At 41.2% G+C, this 18,566-nt stretch overlaps 1 protein-coding gene across 1 annotated transcript in view; it reads left to right on the top strand.

Moving 5' to 3' along the window:
• The first annotated feature begins 3,132 nt into the window (after positions 1-3,132).
• OTOA (otoancorin) overlaps positions 3,133-18,566 on the top strand; it is a 35,840-nt gene continuing 20,406 nt past the window's right edge. The window contains exons 1-19 of the mRNA XM_051782632.1: positions 3,133-3,309; positions 3,637-3,665; positions 3,757-3,787; positions 3,881-3,908; positions 4,774-4,861; positions 5,740-5,871; positions 7,206-7,441; positions 7,624-7,727; positions 10,003-10,109; positions 10,556-10,695; positions 12,277-12,400; positions 12,765-12,980; positions 13,476-13,643; positions 13,959-14,099; positions 14,675-14,730; positions 15,111-15,228; positions 15,735-15,808; positions 16,384-16,519; positions 17,408-17,598. Coding sequence (XP_051638592.1) covers positions 3,231-3,309; positions 3,637-3,665; positions 3,757-3,787; positions 3,881-3,908; positions 4,774-4,861; positions 5,740-5,871; positions 7,206-7,441; positions 7,624-7,727; positions 10,003-10,109; positions 10,556-10,695; positions 12,277-12,400; positions 12,765-12,980; positions 13,476-13,643; positions 13,959-14,099; positions 14,675-14,730; positions 15,111-15,228; positions 15,735-15,808; positions 16,384-16,519; positions 17,408-17,598 — 2,198 coding nt within the window. The 5' untranslated portion in view covers positions 3,133-3,230. The remainder of the gene's footprint in view (positions 3,310-3,636; positions 3,666-3,756; positions 3,788-3,880; positions 3,909-4,773; positions 4,862-5,739; positions 5,872-7,205; positions 7,442-7,623; positions 7,728-10,002; positions 10,110-10,555; positions 10,696-12,276; positions 12,401-12,764; positions 12,981-13,475; positions 13,644-13,958; positions 14,100-14,674; positions 14,731-15,110; positions 15,229-15,734; positions 15,809-16,383; positions 16,520-17,407; positions 17,599-18,566) is intronic.

The following is an 18,566-nucleotide window of genomic DNA, read 5'->3' as shown; positions in this document are numbered from 1 at the left end:
AAACGTCATCTAAGGGGACAAGTGTTGCAATTCCAGTGTCCAAATTCATTACTCCCAGGTTTGGAGGTCCTGCCTTGTCCCTCTGCTGTTCCTCTCCTGCTGTGGGAGACAAGTGTGCGAGTTGTCCTTTGGTGGTGGTCTCACTAATGTGTGGTGTCTTGCCCTGGAGAGTAACTAAACTGTGTGTTCTGTCAAGGTGGCACTGGATGTGTTGCATCACAGGAAGAAGATGCTGTGCAAGGGTGTGATTTAGCCAGAAACTTTCAACACAAAGAACAACTTCGTCTCACGAAACCACAGCCCCCTTCTGCTGGGTGACCCCAGGTCAGTTCATGTTCTGCTCTGAGGAGCCCAGGGCCCCCTGCCCGTGCTTGGGGTGGGGAGATGAGGGGAGCAGGGCAGCACCAGCCCAGCCCTGGGTATCCCCACACAGCTCCTTGAGGTCTCTTCATCTCTGGAGGGGAAACAACCTCTCCTGCCTGCCGTGGGAGTCCCTGGCCCTCTGAGCCCCCCACAGAGGAGGTTTTTCCCCTCCCCTCTGGCTGAAGGCCGGTGCTGCTGGGCAGACACCTGGGGCGGTGCTGGCCCCTGTCCCTGCCCCTGCTCTCAGGGTCCCTGCCTGGAGCCGCCCAGCTCTTGGCACTGCTGGGAAGGAGGCGCACACAGCAGAGGCAGGTAAAGTGCTCCGGGGTCCTGGCTCTCCCCAAGAACCCACAGTCTCCTTCTCTTCTGCCCTCCTCTCTCTCCTTTTCCAGTCTGGACCCCTTGTGGGTTCCCTCACTGCATGTGGGGCTTTTTGTCAGAGGTGCTGAGAGCCCGGGTGCAGGGGTGGGCACTGGCAGTGCAAGGGTTTATCAGCAAGACTTGTGATTATGAGGTCAGCTTTCTGGTTATCCAGCTTCAGATAAGACAGCAACTGCATTGGAGAGGGTGATAAAATGTCTAGGATTTCTGTACATGGGAGAGCGGCTGTTTAGGGAGCAAGAGGAGAAGGCGGTCTGGGAGCTCCTTAAGGGTGACTCGTCAGAGATCTGATCACAGCATATGCAAGGAACAATCTCTGGGGAAATGCTGGATAGGATCTGCAAGAGATCCCCACAGAGCGATTTGGGATTGTCTGAAAGCCGCAGTGAACTGCAAACAGACTTAGTTTCACTGACAAAAGGAACTATTTCCCACAGATTGTCTTGCCAAGCAGGGCTGTTTCACAGCAGACTTTTTCCTGCACCTGCTGATTTGTCTGCCTGAATTAGTCAGGATGAAAAAGGCCTTTCCTTAGTATTTTATCTCTTTATATATTGAGTTATAATTGAAATACACTCCCGATTGAAGTGAATGAATTGGAATAAACAAATGAGGACTGACATTGGAAGCATGATTTAAACTATGCAGAGTAATCAAACCTAACTGCAAAATTAATAGGGCAGAGGCAGAAACAAATACAAGTAAGTTCATTGTGTAGGAAACCAGATATATCTGAATGAGAGACATGTACTGTGGTGCTCCCAAAAGAATAGCTGAAAAGGGTTTCAGTGTGTGTAAAAACAAGACAGAGGCGATAGTTCTTAAAGTCTAATGTTTAAATTTTTCATCATCTGTCAGTTTGAGTCACTTCTCTTACAAGACTGGAGTTAAGTATTTGCAACAGACTGAAGTATTGCTGGAGGCTGTTGAAAGAGGTTTTCATAAAAGAGCACCTTGATACATGAGATTAAACAATCCAAGAAAGGAGTTCGTATTTATCAAATGTTCAGATCTGTAACTCAAGCTGTGGCAGAGAACTTTGAAAAAAAAAAAAAAAAAAGAGAGCGAGAATGGATCCAAACTCAGCAACAAAAGGAAATGCAGAAATTCAGTGTGTTGCAGATAAACCTTTGAAATGAGGGAAAGGGAGAGAAAACCTAACAAAGTCATCTCAGGGTCAGAGCCAAGTTGGCCAGTGGGGCCCTCTGTGTCATTTGTTAAAATCAGTGACTAATCCCAGCTAAGGAGCCATGATCTGTGGAGTAGAGCATCATCCAATATCAGATTAATCAGTGGTTTTACCTGTGGGGGTGGTGACTCAGGGCTGAGCCGAGGGACAGGCTGAGGGTGCAGAGGCAGAAGATCCTCTCTGCAGTAGCTCAGTACCTTGTGGATTAAAGCAACTCACGGGCAGAGGGGATGTGGCTGCAGAAACTCCTGTGAGTGAGACCTGCTCAGTCTCAGCTTCCTTTCCATCCTGTGGCATTACTGCAGTGTGGATCCTTGTCCTGCAGGAACTAGACCCAAAGCAACATATTCATTTTGTTTAGGACAACTGTGAGACTGCCAGTTTGTGACACCCCAGTGAAAAGCTCTGGGTGTCCCCTTACTGCCCTTCCAGCTTATTTGTCTTTCAGAGATCTTTCTGCCACACAGCACAGAGCAGCAGGGATGGCAAGAGCTACTAAACCATCTACTTCTGTAAAACTGTGTCCGGGGTGATGGTGGGACATTGATGGTACACGTCTCCTGAGTGCAAGGACTACAGCTTTGATCCATCTAAATGAAGTGACATGGTCTTGCACTCAAATGTGTCACTCTCCCTCTGCTTCAAAAGAGCAGAAGGACAGTCTCTCCCTTTTTGCAGAGCTCTGGCAGCAGGGAAGGGGAGCTTTCCTTCCCCCTCCCTGCCTGGAGCACCCTGCAGTGACCAGGGGCAGGGACAGGGCCAGACCCCCCACCCTGTGAGTTCAGAGAGCTGCAGATGGAGGTCCCAGACCTGTCTGCAGGGATGGTGCAGGCACAGCCTGATGAGCTGGGAAAGGCTTAGGCTTGGAGCTTCATTATTTCCATTTTCACTCCCTCTATTTCTCTTCTATTTTATCTGATTTTAAAAGGATTTGTTTTCTTGCTTTAACAAACCTGCATTGAAGTAGTATTTAGCTGGAGTGTGACTTACTAAATAAATGGTGCTACCAGGAAGAAAATTAAACAAACCACTTGGTAAAAGGGAAATAAATCTGGCTGCACCTCCACACTTGGCATGTGTTTGCATAAAATATATCTCTATCCTGGAAAAAGATCTAAATTAAAAACTTGGGAGCAAACACTTTCGGAACGTTCTGATCTCTATCTGTACTCCACAGCATAGGCTGTCTCTGATTTATAGCTATGAAAGTTTGGGGTGAATATTGCCTTTTGACTCTGTTCTTTCTATTTTTCTTTTCAATCCAAATGTCTTTTGATTCTAATAAACACCAGAAGAAATGTCCAGACTTTTGAAGATATGTTTCTTGTTGATATCAGTGAATCATGCTGAGATTATTCACAGTCAGACCTCTGAAGGTAAGACCAGAATTCCTGTCTGAGGAGTGTATCTTGGGTGGAAAAAGCTGTGTAATAAATTAGGTGCAGCACTGTTTAGTAACTAGGACCAATTCAAATTCATGGAGCTATGCCACAAAGAATTTCACCAAGACTGATTATTATTTAATAGCCTTTTATTTTCACTGCTTTTCTGTAAATTAATTTGTTCAAAACCGTATTAAATGCTTGTAAATAAATTATAAATGTATATATAGTTTTGATCGCTGCATACAATACTTGTCCTTTTGTGTAACACAAATGATAAAACATTAAATTAACTTCTAGTAATGGGATAATCTCTTACAGATTTGCCTCCATTATTACACAAAGCTCTGGTAAGTATTTTTATTTGATCTTTCTATTAAAATTTTATATTATAATCTAAAAATAATAATTTATTACATATGTTTACAATTTTTTCCATAGGAGGAAATAATAACTGGGAAATATCTGAATGGTAATGTACAAAGTTGTTCCCACTTACACTTTTAAAATTAATTAAAACTCAATATCTCACCGTAACTTTTTATGTTCCATTTTTCATGTGCAGCCCTCCTTGATATACTTAATTTTCAAAGGTAATGTATTACTCTCAACAGCTTGATTTTTCAGTATTATCTTGCACTTCAGATATGATCTGTTTCATTTCCAGAGAAACTGGGACATTATGGATAGAATGACATTGCCACATATGATTACTTTGATTTAGATCTCCTGGGAGGAGCATTTCCTCTTAACACGGAAAAAGCTGTTTTTCACAAAAGAGGAAAAAAACCCCAACATGCACAGAATGAGGCTGAGGATAAATACCTGCTGCAGTTTTCAAAGTTCTGATAATTAACTTTGTTCATATGTGTCAGAATGGCTGCTTAAGGAAATTGAGTGCAGTTCCAGCTTTCTGTCCACCTCCCTCTTTCAGTCCTAATCCCTCCATCCTCCAGCTCCTGGTGCCTTTTGAATTATTTGCTAATTTTGTCTAAATTGGAAAGAGCTGTATAAGCCTCAAAAGCCATTCCACTCCTACATATTTTGAGAAAATCAGTGGCTGTGTAAAGAAGACACTGAAATTAATGACTCTGCTGAGGGAAAGGCAGCAGACCTTCCTGCCTGGGCTTTCTACAAGCAGAGAACAGGTGTAAGGGGTGCCAGGAAGCACATCCTGGAGATGGTACTAATGGCAGCACCCTGGAAAATTGAGATTATTGTGGGTCTTTGTGGAATTAGATGAAAAAAAACATAACTAATTAGTTCCATTCTTCATTGAACCATGTATTTTCATTGCATTAAATAGATCAACTATTACTCTGGTTAGGCCAAAAAGCTGAATACTCGTCTCATTATGGTGTTAGTAGCACTGCTTGTTTTTCTTTTTCACTCTTGTAATGTGCTATTTTCCATGTTATATTATTTTACTGGCATTTTTGGTCCTGTTTTCTGTTACAGTTCCAATGTCTGGACAGCAGATATGCTTACAAAAGTCATGGCATATTTTCATGCCCAGGAAGTTATGTTTACTCTTAGCAGCCTCCAGGTTTGTGACATTTAAAATGCATGAAAATTTTTATTCAAAAAGGAATTTAAAAAGCAACTTATCTCTGTAGCCAAAACTAGGCAGTCAATAATAGAGGTAACTAACACATCTAGAGTCTAGCAGCTAAATAAGAATAGGGTTTTTGGTCATCTTTTCCCCCTAAGATTGCAGGAGTATGCAGGGCAGAAATAATAATAACAATCTTTTTGCTTTTCCTCTGTCAGTATTTGTTGGTGGCAGTGCAAGTTAAGCAAAGGCAGCAATGAACTGCAACACAAATTCCAAACCAATTCTGAAATAATTCTGTCAGGAATTAGAAGGGATTTTACTCCAATCTGCTGCTAATGAGCCTTACAGAGCTTTCTGTTCCAACGTTATGATTCCCCTTGGATTTTTCAAAACAGACATGAGATTGTTAACTGGTAATGCAGGTTGATGTGAGAGAGAATATTTTTGGATTATGACCTGCTACAGACTTTTCCTCCCATCTAATTGCACATTTCCTTCCCTTTTTAAAGTAATAATAATACGCACACGTACCTGATTTTTTTTTTTTTAGCTCTTTAAAACTTTCATTTTCCCAACTCTGCTGTGTGAGGCAGAAAAGCTTTATTACTCTTGTTTTATGAAGTGAGAAACTGAGGCATCTTTGTTAAAAGGGTCCTTGGAGAGGACTTGTTCATGAAGCCAAGAATAGGGTTTGAAAATAACTGTCTTTCAGAATACATTTACATTATTTTTGTTTCCAGTTTGTGTGGAGAATAGTTAAGACAGTACAGGAGCTAAGCACTTAGTTCTCCTTGAGCACTTGAGTAAAAGGTGTCCCTAGAACAACAGTATGAGTTCCATATATATTACACTTATTTTCTGTACTTCAGATGTCCATACAAAGTTACCTGAAGAACCTTTTATACCAGCCTAGGCAACTACTGTCTGAATTTCAACAACTTGATCAGCAGCAGTTCCAAACTGCAATGAAGTATCTCTTCAACAGCAAGAAGGAGCATCTTGTAAGTCCCTTTGTGCTTGTGGAAAGGAAAAGCTGCAGTCAGTGGTTTGGATAAATGGGAGAGGGACAGACTGGGGGGCTCACAGGGGACACTGTGCAGTTATTTACCTGGCTCAGATTAGATTCCAGGAGCCCCTCTCCTTAGGTTAGACTTCATTTAATTCTTATTGTCTAAAAGTCTGCTGCCAAGTGCAAGTCATCCTTTGGATTTTTCACTGTCATCAGTAGAGAGAAACAGATCTCCAGAGAATGAATCATCTTCCTACTCTAATATCTAAGGTAGGTATGACCAGTTATTCTCAGGGAGTATGTTCTTCTTAAAAGTGACTGGAAAGAGAGCCAAGATGACTAAAGAAGGTGAAATTAGTAATTTTGTTAATTAATTATAGGAACATGTGAGCAAACTTTCGACATTTTGGAGGGGAGGCAGCATGACAGGATTTGCTGGTCTCTGTGGTGTGTTCCTGTGTGATCCATCTGAAAAGCCTCGCTCAGAGTCAGTGGGTGCCTCCCAGGGAGGATTGTCCCTGCAGAGGGGATCTCCAGTGCAGGTGGGATCACAGCCTGAGGTGTGAGAGCACTTGGATCTTCCCTGCTGCCCCTGGAAGGGCCTCCAGCCTGGGCATCGCTGAGGGGGTGGAGATTGACCTGGGAGAAAGGGAAAGCTCGTCCTCAGACACATGAGGTGACTGCCCAGAGCAAACACTGTATAATCCACTGTTCAAACAGTGGAGGGGCAGCTCCTGCTGCCAAAGCACACGGATCAGGTGTGCACTGAGCACTGGGAGCCAGGGCAGCAGAGCATGAGCCCTGTCAATAAACTGTAAATCACCAGGACTGTCAGCTCTGAACAGGCTGTCCTAGACACGTGACTTGTGAGGTGGCACCTGTGCTCAGGGAATCCCCAGAGTACTGTCTGACATTGCCCCATCTTCTGGAAGGGGTGTTTGCAGTAACAGCTGCAAGAGATACTGCATGGAAAAGGTCTGTTCTAGAGATGTCTATATATTAAATTATGCATGAAATGATACCTATTCAATTCCAATATCCCTTTATTTTTCAAGTAACTAATTCTTTCATGGGAACACACACTATAATTTCAGCCATTTCGGTTATTTTTCTGTTTTTCATTTTGATTTTATAAAAAAAACTCAAGCTGGTCTCTGCCCAATGCCAGAAAGGAATTATCTGAAGTAATGCAAATGGAGTGTTTTGCAGGAATTTTTCATGTGAACAGCACCATATTCTTTGTGGAATGGTCTCTGTCAGGCCTCAAAATGAACAATGTATTGAATTAATCAACGAGATGTTCTTATAACCCTTTGTTGCTTGCAGGAAACGGGAACTATTATTCTTGATTGGGATGAGACTAGAGAGAGAATTTTTCAAAGCCCAGGAGTAAACAGGACCTTGTTCCTTGTAACACTGGATAAATGCTTCCTGGCTCTGAGTGCTTTGGACTGTGTGGATATCCTAAGCCAGGTTTTGCACGTGTCAGCGGTGAACTATCTCCAACCTGATGTCATTGGGAGCCTCCCAGACATTCTGCTGGAGGATGCTTTCAGAAACCTGTAAGTCATTTGTTTTTCAGACACAATTAATATTATGTCATATTTGCTGGTCTCAGTCTGTTTTCCAGATACAGCTTCCTGCTTATGTGTTGCTGGTTATAAAATAATTTTTCCAGGTGGGTTTTTTTTTAAAAATAAAGAGTTAACTCATTAGTGAACTAACATGCCCTTGTGTCACTTAGATCATCATTATTCAAGGACCTCTATGACAAAACCTCAGCAAATACTCAGAGAGCTCTGTATGGCTGGATGAAGCAGATTCTACAGAAATCCTATAACAGGAGTGGTATGTTATGTACAAAGTATTTTCTCTTGCTTATCATAAAAAGGTCAGCAAAGGCCTATCCACTGTATTGAATTGTTTCCCAAATTTAACATGTCTGTTTAAGAGTAGCTGTCTAGAATACCTTTTCTTCAGAATACAGTAAATGTAATATATTTGTTACTCATGACAAATAGTTCCCCAAAGATGTTTGTTCTTGTAGAATAGAATCATTCAATTGTTAATGTTGGAAAAGACCTCTAAGATCATTGAGTCCAACCAATGGACTCTTCATCTCTTCTGCACAGAGCTATATTCAGTCTTTTTCTGGTACTCTGATCTTTTCTCTCTGTGCTTTTTCTAAGACTGAAATAGGATACAGTGGTCAGGTGCTCTGCCAAGGTGTGTTGTTCACTTCTGAACATCTATTCAGACTACAAAAACAGCTCTGGCTCAGGACACATTAGCCAATGCACTGCTTAAAAACAGAAGAAATGCAGGATGTTGTGAAAGCACATGGCACTGACTTGGTCAGAAAAGGGACTAGATAAAAACACAGTTAATTCATTCTGATTGTATGCATTTTACCACATCTGTTTGCCTGGTTAATGTGCCTTGAACGGCTGTGCCACAGCTGTGCCAGCACAGGACAGGCTTCACGAGGGGGCTCTGCAGCAGCACTGAACCATCAGAGCCACTGCCTGGCTTTCACTGAACATCCCAGCAGAGCTGTCCTGTGAGCATTTTAGACTTCTGGATGTGTGCATTCATCCCCTTTCCCTGGAAATCAAGGGCAAAATGCCCGTTTGCTTCAGTGGAGCTAAATTTGTCCCCTGGGTCTTCAGCTGTTTCAAAATATTGGGGGAAACCCATTAAGTCATAGAGAGGAAGTTGATGACACTGCTGTGTGGTGGTGTTACTGCCAGGGCATTGCTGGGGAAGCAAAGATGCAGAACTTGCCTGGTGATACTCAGCAGTCCTGGGAAAATCCCTCAGTGTCACCTTGGATTGTGTGTGGAGCATTAGTGAACCCTCAGGGTGTGGGAGATCACCCAGGGAGGGGCTGAGAGTGCCTCTCTTACCTCCTGGTTGCTGCTTCCCTGCCAAAAGCAGTGCAGGTGTGGTCAATCCACACCACAGGCCACAGCACAGAGGGCAGGACAGCAGAAGAGTCCTGCAATAGTGTGATTTGTTCACTTTCTGTGTGGGTAGCACTGGGACCACCTGGGAAAGGGGTCATTTCTGGGGGATCACACCTACCACAGTTGGTACCTGCAGCTCTGTTCTGCTAAAGGCCACAGGCAACGTCCTTAAATTGTGCTTGTTTTTCTTTAACTCTTCTGTCATGTCTTTCAACTCCTGTAATATCCCTGGTAATGGGAGGTGATATGCCTTTAAAAAACAGAGGCCTGACAGGTCTGCTGGGAGCATCATCTTGTCTCAGTTAAGGAGCTTAGATCTGTGTTTTCAAAAAAAGCACTAAATGGGGTCCTTCAGCTTCTGATAGATAAAGGGTGATGTTTTTTCAGATACTGAAAACTCTTCAAAGTGCCCTGATGATTTTATTCTAACAGAGTTGTGAGTATCAGCACTGCCAAGGAATGTGTTCAGAGGTATCACACGCTGAGCCATCCAAATTATGATACCTTGGAGAAAACAGTCTGTGGCTCAGAGTCCATAAATACTTTATTTCTCAGGGATATTTGGATCTTGACTTCATTTACAATCCTTGGGAGAATGTTACTAAATGAGTGCCATTTTTTTAACTGTTATGCAGTATTCTGTATTTTTTGCCAACCTATTTCCATAGAGGTATTTGAACCATTTTTCATTTTCTCTGTTATTGCTATTGCATATTGCTGAAATAAATGGCATCATCAATAATAATATGTGATATATAAAGTGTTACAAAGTATCATGCCTTCCTGATGTTCTTAAATAATATAATTGATTAGGGAAACTGAATTTAAAAAATACTGCTCCATATTTAATATTACTGGTTAAATTTTTCCTGTCCCACACTTTATCCATTTTCTATTTCGACAACATAAAACATTAATGTTTTTGTACAAGAAAATCTGAGACATTTGAAACACTATTTCATTTTCATTAAAAAATGTATGGGCTCATAAAAATGTGGGGCTAAAATGTAGCCAACAGAGGGAACCTGACTCTCTCTGCTTTTAGGATTTTTCAGATTGTTTTTGATTGTTTACCAGTAACAATATACTGGGTACAATATCTTTGAAAAGCAATAACTTTCTTAACATTGTAGTAAGTATTTATTTGTACAAAACAGACTTCAATGAATCAACTTCTTGGGTCAGTGCAGAAAGCTTATGGATTTTGGGAAGATTCATGGTCCATCTCCCATTAGAAGAAATTCTGAAAATTAGTCTCAGTGAAGTAAGTAACAAAGTGTGGTTGGATATGTCAATACAAAGTGATGTCAGCTACAAACAATATGAACACAAATGCAAACTAAAACATGAAAAAACTTTATATATTTTAATTAAAGAGAAAATACAAATGTATTATTTACAAATATTCTTTTATGTTTGGAATTTTAAAGTGCCTATAATTAATATATAATTATTTATCTGTATCAGTATTATGTGGCTTCTGCTGAAAGAGATCAATGATAGAAGCCCTCAGATTATTTGACAGTTTGGCAGAGAATTGCTCAAATCGCTCACTCAGCTTTGTCTTCAAAAATACCATGTTATCCAAATCTATCTTCTTCCTTTCTCTGCAACATGAATGGGGTCAATTAATTTAGTGTGTCAAACACAGATTTTATTGGATGCAATTGTTTCACAATGCTGCTGCATGGTTCTGTTTGTGCTGGTCAGATCAGACTGTTCATTAGCTACGACAACGCCACAAAGCAGCTGGACACAGTGTATGATATCACACCAGAGCTTGCACAGGCTTTCCTGGAGAGGATAAACTCGTCAGGATTTGATATGAGGAACACTTCAACCATCTACAGGCAAGACTGCTTTTTTTTTTTCTTTTATGGCTGTGTGTGGATGGAACGAATAAGTAAGGAGAAAAGAGAGGAGCAATAAGCAATATGGCACAGCTTTTCCCTTCCAGCAGGAAAATCTAGGCTGAAATCCAGCCCTGTTTAGCAACAGTGAAGAATTGCTACTTTATGATTTTTTGGAGGTGTGCCTAATTAGCTAATGCTTTGTCTCCTGCTGCACAGTGAGGAGATGCCTGTAGTATTAGTAGGAAGACGACAGCAGTATTTTTGGGAGCCGTCACATCATACAGTGCAGCAGTAAAACAAACTGAGATAGCAGGACATGAGTTGTCTTGGCTGTTTGGATCACAGAAGGTGGAGTTGTTCTGTGGAAATCATGTTACAGTTAGGACTGAAGGAGGAAATCTGCAGTCCTCCAGAACTGCAGGTGGTTTTTAATTGACATGGTTGTCACCAGAGAGGCCACAAAGTGAGGAGCTGTAAAGCCTGCCCTGCTGTCCTCTTTGTCCTGCAGGGCAGACATGAGCTATGCCTAAGTATGGGTGACTGTTAGGTGTGTAAGCAGGAAACTGCATTTTCAGGGCTGTCAAACCAGCACTGAACTAACTTTAATAAAAAACCAAAACAAACTGCTCTTACTCACAAAGAGGCAGAGAGTGTGAGCTGCTGCGAGGAAGCGCCGTGCTCCACATTTACATTCACACTGTCAGATCAGTGGATGTATTTAGTCCCAAGACACCACTGTCTGAAGTTATTTGTAGTCTCCTTGGGGGATACCTTGGAGTTTTAAACTAATGGAGAATATGCTTTATGGCTTCAGAGCTCCTGTCGTTGCTGCAGTGGAGCTCTGGCTTCCCTGAAGCATTGCTCACTGTCGGGGGTGTAAGCGAGAGGAGAATTATGCCCACGCTCTAAATTTCAGCGTCAGAAATCTTAGAAATGATTTTGTCACTCACAAGAGCTGCCACGTTCTCACAGAGGAGGGAAATGTCATGCTCCATAATCCTTAATATATTCCATTTTTACAACACACTTAGTTTATATTACTCATTTTAACCATACCGATGATTTAAATGCACTTTTACTTTTAAGAAGTAGTGTTATTCATTGTTGCTAATCCCAAAGGAGATGAAGAGCTCTTGGTGGGTATGCAGTAATGCATTGGAAGGTAATTATTTGTTATAAAAATGCTCTTACAGATGTTTCTTTGATTTGTATGTTGGTTTGATGATGTCCCATGAATTCAGATGGGCTGCTCAAGCAATATATTGTTATATCTCTAGCAGGTTGTTATTGAGGGAATAAAGGAAATAAAAGCCTTTCTGTGCTGCAGAATTTCACTGAGTTTGTGATAGTACTGCAGCAGTGTCCAGTGTTGATTTGGACATTATGGCCCAAACTCTACCTATGCCTCTTTGAATTGCTAAAAAATGGACTGCTGCAGAAAAACTGGGCTTTTGCCACATCTTCGAGGTTCTTGTTCTGTGTAAATTATGAAAGCAAAGACTAAGATTTTGCAGGGACCCTTTCCTAAGGGTCACACCTCCTATGTCAGAAGTCAGCTAATGTGTCTCTTCTCCATAGGCTGGGTTTATTGGTTTGCTTTTATGATGACCTGGAACAGATGGATGCAGCTGTGGCCCGGGCTTTACTTCACCAAATGATTAAATGCAATCAACTGAGAGGTTTCCAGGCTGAGGTTCACAAGGTGGGTGTGGTATTTATTCTTCTTGCTTAACCTAACTCTGAAAACAGAGGAGGAGGGACTTTCTTCTTGAATAAGAGAAAAAAAGAGTGAAAAATCACTGTGATCTAAGAAATAAGGGAAAATAGTTCTCAAGGATGCAAAGAATAGAAGTCCATTTTAGGTGCTCATTCTTTTGTCATTCTATTTCCTGCTGCTCCATATTCCTTTCACAACTGTGGTTCTATTTTTGAAATTTTATGAAGTGTGTGCTCACTGAATATTTGCCAGTGACTATTCCAGAGACTCCAGTTAGTGTTTTGGGTGATAGTGGAAATTGGTTCTTGGCAGGTTTTTATTTCCCATCTGCTCTTTTTGTTTGCTTTAGCTCAAATCCCAACTCCTGAACATTGCCATGCAAAACCAGACATTGAATGATACCCTTGGATCTCTGTCAGATGCTGTGGTCGGACTAACTTCAAGTCAGCTGGAATCTCTGTCACCTGAAGCAGTGCATAATGCTATTGCAACATTAAACCAAGTCTCTGGCTGGGCAAAGAGCCAAGTTATGATTTTATCCAGTAAATACCTCTCTTATGAAAAGGTACCTTGTGATAACAGCTTTCCTACCTCCTGTTTTTAAAAATGAAATGGCTTTTTCTCAACAATAACCATAGATTTTGAAAAGTTAGTGGTCTGAAAAATGTGTTTAAATCAAATAAAAACATCCAAGACTGTACCTCCCAAAGTAATTTTCTAGTGTAACAGAGAGAAGGAATGTTTGTATTTGGCAGTTGTGTATGTTATTTTGTGTATGTCACTGCCCTAAGCAGAATTTGCATGATCAGAGATCCCAGACTGTATATTCAAATACATAGTAATGGAAGGAATCAGGGTCCTGCCAAAGTTTCAGAAAAAGGACCTTCTGGGAAACTTCACACATTTGCTCTCTGGACAGACACAGAAAGTGCATCCCCAGGCAAGAAATGTATTAAGTGTTTGACAGTAATAGTTTTGATTTATTTATTGACTTCTGCTTTTAAATATATCTGCTGTCCTCCAGCCAGAAAACTTCCTGTTTGTGCTGTTCTCTCTGCAGGTGTTATCATTCCATAATGTCAGTCAAATGGGTGCTTTGGTAACAGGCATCAGCACCCAGTCCCTGTACAGCATGAACCCAGGGGAGCTCTCCCAGCTTATTCGAGGCACAACATCCCAGCACTTGTCTGACTTATCTCCTGCCCAACAACAAGGGATCCTCAGGAAGGTGATGATGAACTCCAGTGTATAGCAGGTTCTCTCTGCACAAGAGCACAGTCACCAGCTATGCAGAGCATGATTTAAAATGTTGCCACCGAATGTGTGCTTTAGCTCAGAGGTTAACATTTCCAGAGGATTTCTTCTGAACACCACGTGTGTTTGGAAGGCTCTCTCTTGCTTATTTCCGTTGCATTTTTAATACTGTCATGTTTTTCCTTTATCCTCTTAAGAGAAATATTACACAGAATAGAAAGAAGGGCAAATCCTGTAAATCTAAGCATCAGTTCTGAAATGCCATGTATTTCTGTGTTCCTCTTTTTAGATAGCTGCATCTGGAGATTTTTCTTCATCAGTCAAAGAGATACAAGGAGCTTTCTTTAAAGAAGTATCTCTTTCTGGTTTATGGAAGCAGACTGGATATAGTTCTTCAGCAATGAAAGAAAAAGAACTAAGAAGAAGCCAGGTAAAAATTCTTATGCAGTTCCCATTCCCCTGCAATTTAGTATGATGGAAGAACTGGAAAAGAAACACAGGTGAAAGGAAGGAACTGCCTCAAATATATCTTGACATAAACAACCAGAGGGATTTCAGAGCCTAGGCAGCATTATGAAACAAAGCTATGGAAAGGGAAGCATTAATATGCTGAGTTTAAGTCCCCAAGATTCTGCCATGTAAATTTTCTCTTTCCAGTACTGTATAATAGACATTTGCATATACAGTCAGCTCTTTGACTCTGTCCAGAGAGATGAAAGTTTGGATCAGATCATCTCCAGAGGTCCCCTCAAACCCAAGTTATTCAGTGTCTGTGGGCCATGGCCAGGTTTAACATCATCCCATAACACCAGTCAGCCATGTCTTGCCTTGTGAAGAAGAAATTCAGCACTGGATGCCAAACCTCTTGTGGTTGGCCAGGCTGGATCATAAAAGTGCCTGTAGAGTACATAAGAGAGCTAAGAGTACATAAACCTTGCAGTAGTCATTGTGTCTTACAACTGGATTAACTAAACTTAACTTTAAGTATGGTGGGTTTTATTTCAGGCTTTGTATCTGTATGAATTACTGTCTAAGAAAAACTATCCTGTTGACCTTCTAAGGTATGGATTATAGTCTCCTTTGAAATGGGGTTTTAAGACTAATGTTGTCATAAGAGCAACTTCAAGGTAAACCATGCGTGGTTATTTTGTACTGTCCTAAGTTTAGTCATTCCTGGATACCACAGGATAATTCACCTTCCTCATTAGAAAGGGTCTCCAAATCCAAAATCGGGCTCAAAGCATTGCAGAGGTTTGGCTATTTTAAGGCTTAGTTGGTATTTTTCAATTTGTTTGCAGTTTTACTTTCAATTTAGCCTTTCAATTACAAGAAACAGGAGAGAGAGGTGGCCAAGAAACTGTATCTTAGGGCAGGGTTGTGGGGAGCAAGGACTAGATCCTGCTTAAATATTCCAAAGATTGAAATTTGCTTTTCCTATCAGCACAGGACAGCTTGTGAAAGGAGTAACTTGTCAACTCATTGAAAGTATGGGCACAGACATATTTTTAAACAACTTTAAATTCTTTGAAATGAATCTTCATCTGCTTTCTCCATATCAGGTAAAACCAAAAGGACTTTGTCTAGATAAACATACTACCCAATATCCAAACTAGGTAAACTAGAATTTGGTTCATTCAATTTTCTTTTTACTTTCTTTTTTTTTTTTTTAATCTTATCTGTGTCAGCTTGTCTGTTAGCATATTTTATTTAAATCTTTTATGTGTGAATTTTTCTGTTATCATACTTCATTTTGACAATTTCATTTGCCACTTACAAATTGCAAGAAATTTCTACAGCCCTTCTGACTTGTTAATTCATGAGTAATCTGTTTGGAAATATATAGAAGTTTTGAAAACATATAAATGCTCTCATGCACCCAAATATAGGATGCTTCATCTCTGATGTCTAAAAAAAAACTCTAAAAAAAGCCAAAGAAAAATACTCTCTGAAGATAATATGCACAGTTTTATGTTTGCTAATTTATATGCTGCAATAAACAAGCCATGTTTTTATTCTTCCTCAAAATTGCCAGATGTTTAAGTTCCTAAATTTTTGTTGCTTTTAGGTTAATTGTTTAGCTTGGAAGTTTTGGAAGGTCTCCAATGCATCTATTCCTCCCTTCCTCTTACTGGTGCTTCCGTGAGTTACATCTTACTACATCTTAAGTTCTGAGCACTTCTTAAATTATCTCTTCAGTCCTAAGAAAATTGATGATTCAAAGAAATGGTAATTTATCAAAAGTGGTCACTGACTGTAGGCAAAGTCTCTGTCAAGTGAAAGTTGGTAATATTTGGTGTCTTTTAGTGTGACCTATTTTTGTCACAATTCTGGATTTTTACCCCCTAGGTTGTGAGATTTGTTTTCCTTATTTATTTAGGGTTTCTTTGAGAGTCGATATATAAGTCAAAACCACTGGGTGCTGCTGAAGCATATTGTTCTGTATGGTTAAAAACATTTCAGTGTGTTTTTAAGGCATTTTTCTAAGTTAGCAAAACTTTTCAGTGACAGCTTTTCTCCTTAGGGAAAACAAATGTACAAAAAGGGCGTTACAGTAAGGTGAGGATTAATTGCAACTTTTCTGGCCTGTCCAGTTTATGATTTTTCAAGTCCAGCTTTGTCTCTAAATGTTTGTGTCATCACTGATTTTATGGGTATGGTTATGGGTATGTGAAGGTCAGGTTTGCATTTTGAGACTCTTTGAATTCTTTCTGCAGTTCTGAGTACCTGGAGTTCGTTTCAGGCCCTTTGTGTGTCCCTTTCATTGAAAGTCTGGGGAAGACTGAAATGGACCTTTTGAATCCAGGCCATCATAAAAGGAATGCTGTCCTGCAAAAAGTACAGGAGTGCTTGGTGGGTATGGCTGGGAGGGGTCAGCAGTGGAGGAGACACCACGAGGATGGAGAGATTCACCTTCTACATAAGTTCTTGACTTACCCATCTGTATTCTTTTGGGTTTTTTTCGTGTACTGTTTCGATATTATTGTTCGCTGCCTGAGGAAACCTTTTTACAGCTTCCTTAAAAATTTTCCTTGACTCCATCCACGTTACAAAGTGTTCTCATGAAATGTCGTTGCTGACCACAGATAACTGGCCAGGACAGCCTGGAGCTGACCAGTTTGCAGCTGGAGCTGTTCCCCTGGCTCCCAGCAGTGCCAGTCCTGCAGAGCTGTGCGTGGCACAGGAGGCTCTGTGGGAGAGGTGTTGCTACCAAGAGGATTTGGGACTTCTGCTGTCAGGGGGCTGCAGCACTCACCAGCTTTTAAGGGAAACTTATTCTTTGATGTAGCTGTGAATATTCTTGTCCTTACACATACTACCAGCTGTATAATCCCTGGTGTTTTGGCAGCTGCTTGAGAAACCCCTCAGAGCTCAGCCTTCTGACAGCAAGAGCTTGGGGCCCCTTTGCTGCCAGGGGCCAGGTGAGGGCTGTGCTGCCAGGCAGAGCTGCACCACCTCTGCAGGTGTGGGGGGGGTCACATTTTCTATGTGTGCTTCATTATGGAATAAAGAATAATGAGAGCCCTGAGAAGTGCTTATCAAATATCACCAATTGCAGTGCTAAAAGCAAAAAATATAAGGCAGTCTAAGCAGAAATCATAGATGAAGTTGCCAGTGCAAACTGTTGTGTCTTTGTTCCTTAAAGGGTCACAGAACTTAAATGAGTTGTGATGCAGCTGAGTGATGCAGGGCAAGAGCCAAGGTTAGCTCTGCCAACAGGGTAAATGCTTCTCGTTTCAGAACGGCTCTGTGGCTGATGAATATGATGTTGACCTACTTGGAAATCTAATCTGCCACTTACCTCCAGCCTTTCTGCAAGGCAGAGTGTCCCTGAAGGCAATGGCAACAGCCCTCCATCAATTCAAACTCTGCCAACAGCTCAGCCACGAGCAGAAGACTGAAATTAAATACAAACTCCTTGAGTTATATGGGTAAGGTATTAAATACGCCACTTTGCTCTTGCTGATGCTCAGGCCATGCAGATACCAAGCATTTGCTTTGCCCAGATGAACTGCAGTGAAAACAGCACAAAGCAGCTTCTGTCACTGGCCAAGCTTGGGGGCTTGTCCACTAGAATGACATTTCTGTTCTTGTGTGTAACGTGATAGGTGTGGAACAAAATACAACCCCAGGGACACCATGCATGACTCAAGTCCCAGAGGAAAAGGAGAGAAAGTGTAAGGAGGGGCAGGCAAACAGGCTCACTGGCCTGGCAAGAGAAAGGGTGTTACAGGCAAAGAATGGCCCAGGAATGCAAAGAATGGGAAGATGGAAGTGGGATACTCAGTGTGAGAAGACAAGTGAAGAAGACTGCAAGCATTGTGGCAATAGGAGAGAGCTAGAGAAGAAGCAGAGGGGTATAAATTCAACCATCTGAAGCAAAAAACTGGGCAGCATGTTGGGTGTCACTTGGGTGTCACTAATGGCTCTGATTAGGAGGGCGATTGGAACCACACTATGTATCAGTCCTGCAAGGGACAAAGCCATCCTCTGTCTGGCAAGAATACACTGTTTATCTCTTACACTGTCTCTTAGAAGTATCTTGCATTTGAAAAGAGAGACAGTGCATAGTTTCTAACCATCCCCTCAGACCCAAAGGCTGTCACTTGATCCACCTAATCATGTTAGATGCTCGTTCAGCTTCCTCCTAAGTCAGCATTTTCCTGGTGGTAGAATAGAAATATCTTCCACCAGATCCCATCCCTGCATTGATCTTGATACAGATCGATTTTATTGAATCATGGCACACTGTGCTAAATAAGATTTTACTTTATTTTGTATCGGGTTTTTTTGAAAATATTTGTCCAGTCAAACATCCTCCTAGTGGAGCAACAAAGCAAATAAAGTTTTCTGTGAGAACATGAGCTAGTAACAGATTTGTTACTGTGTTCTATAGGCT

This window comes from Manacus candei, unplaced genomic scaffold (assembly GCF_025592945.1).
Source record: "Manacus candei isolate 608988 ecotype Guabito, Panama unplaced genomic scaffold, ASM2559294v1 h1tg000002l, whole genome shotgun sequence".
Taxonomy (NCBI): Eukaryota; Metazoa; Chordata; class Aves; order Passeriformes; family Pipridae; genus Manacus; species Manacus candei.
Note: the sequence above shows the minus strand (reverse complement) of the source record. Positions and strands in the feature narration are given on the sequence as shown.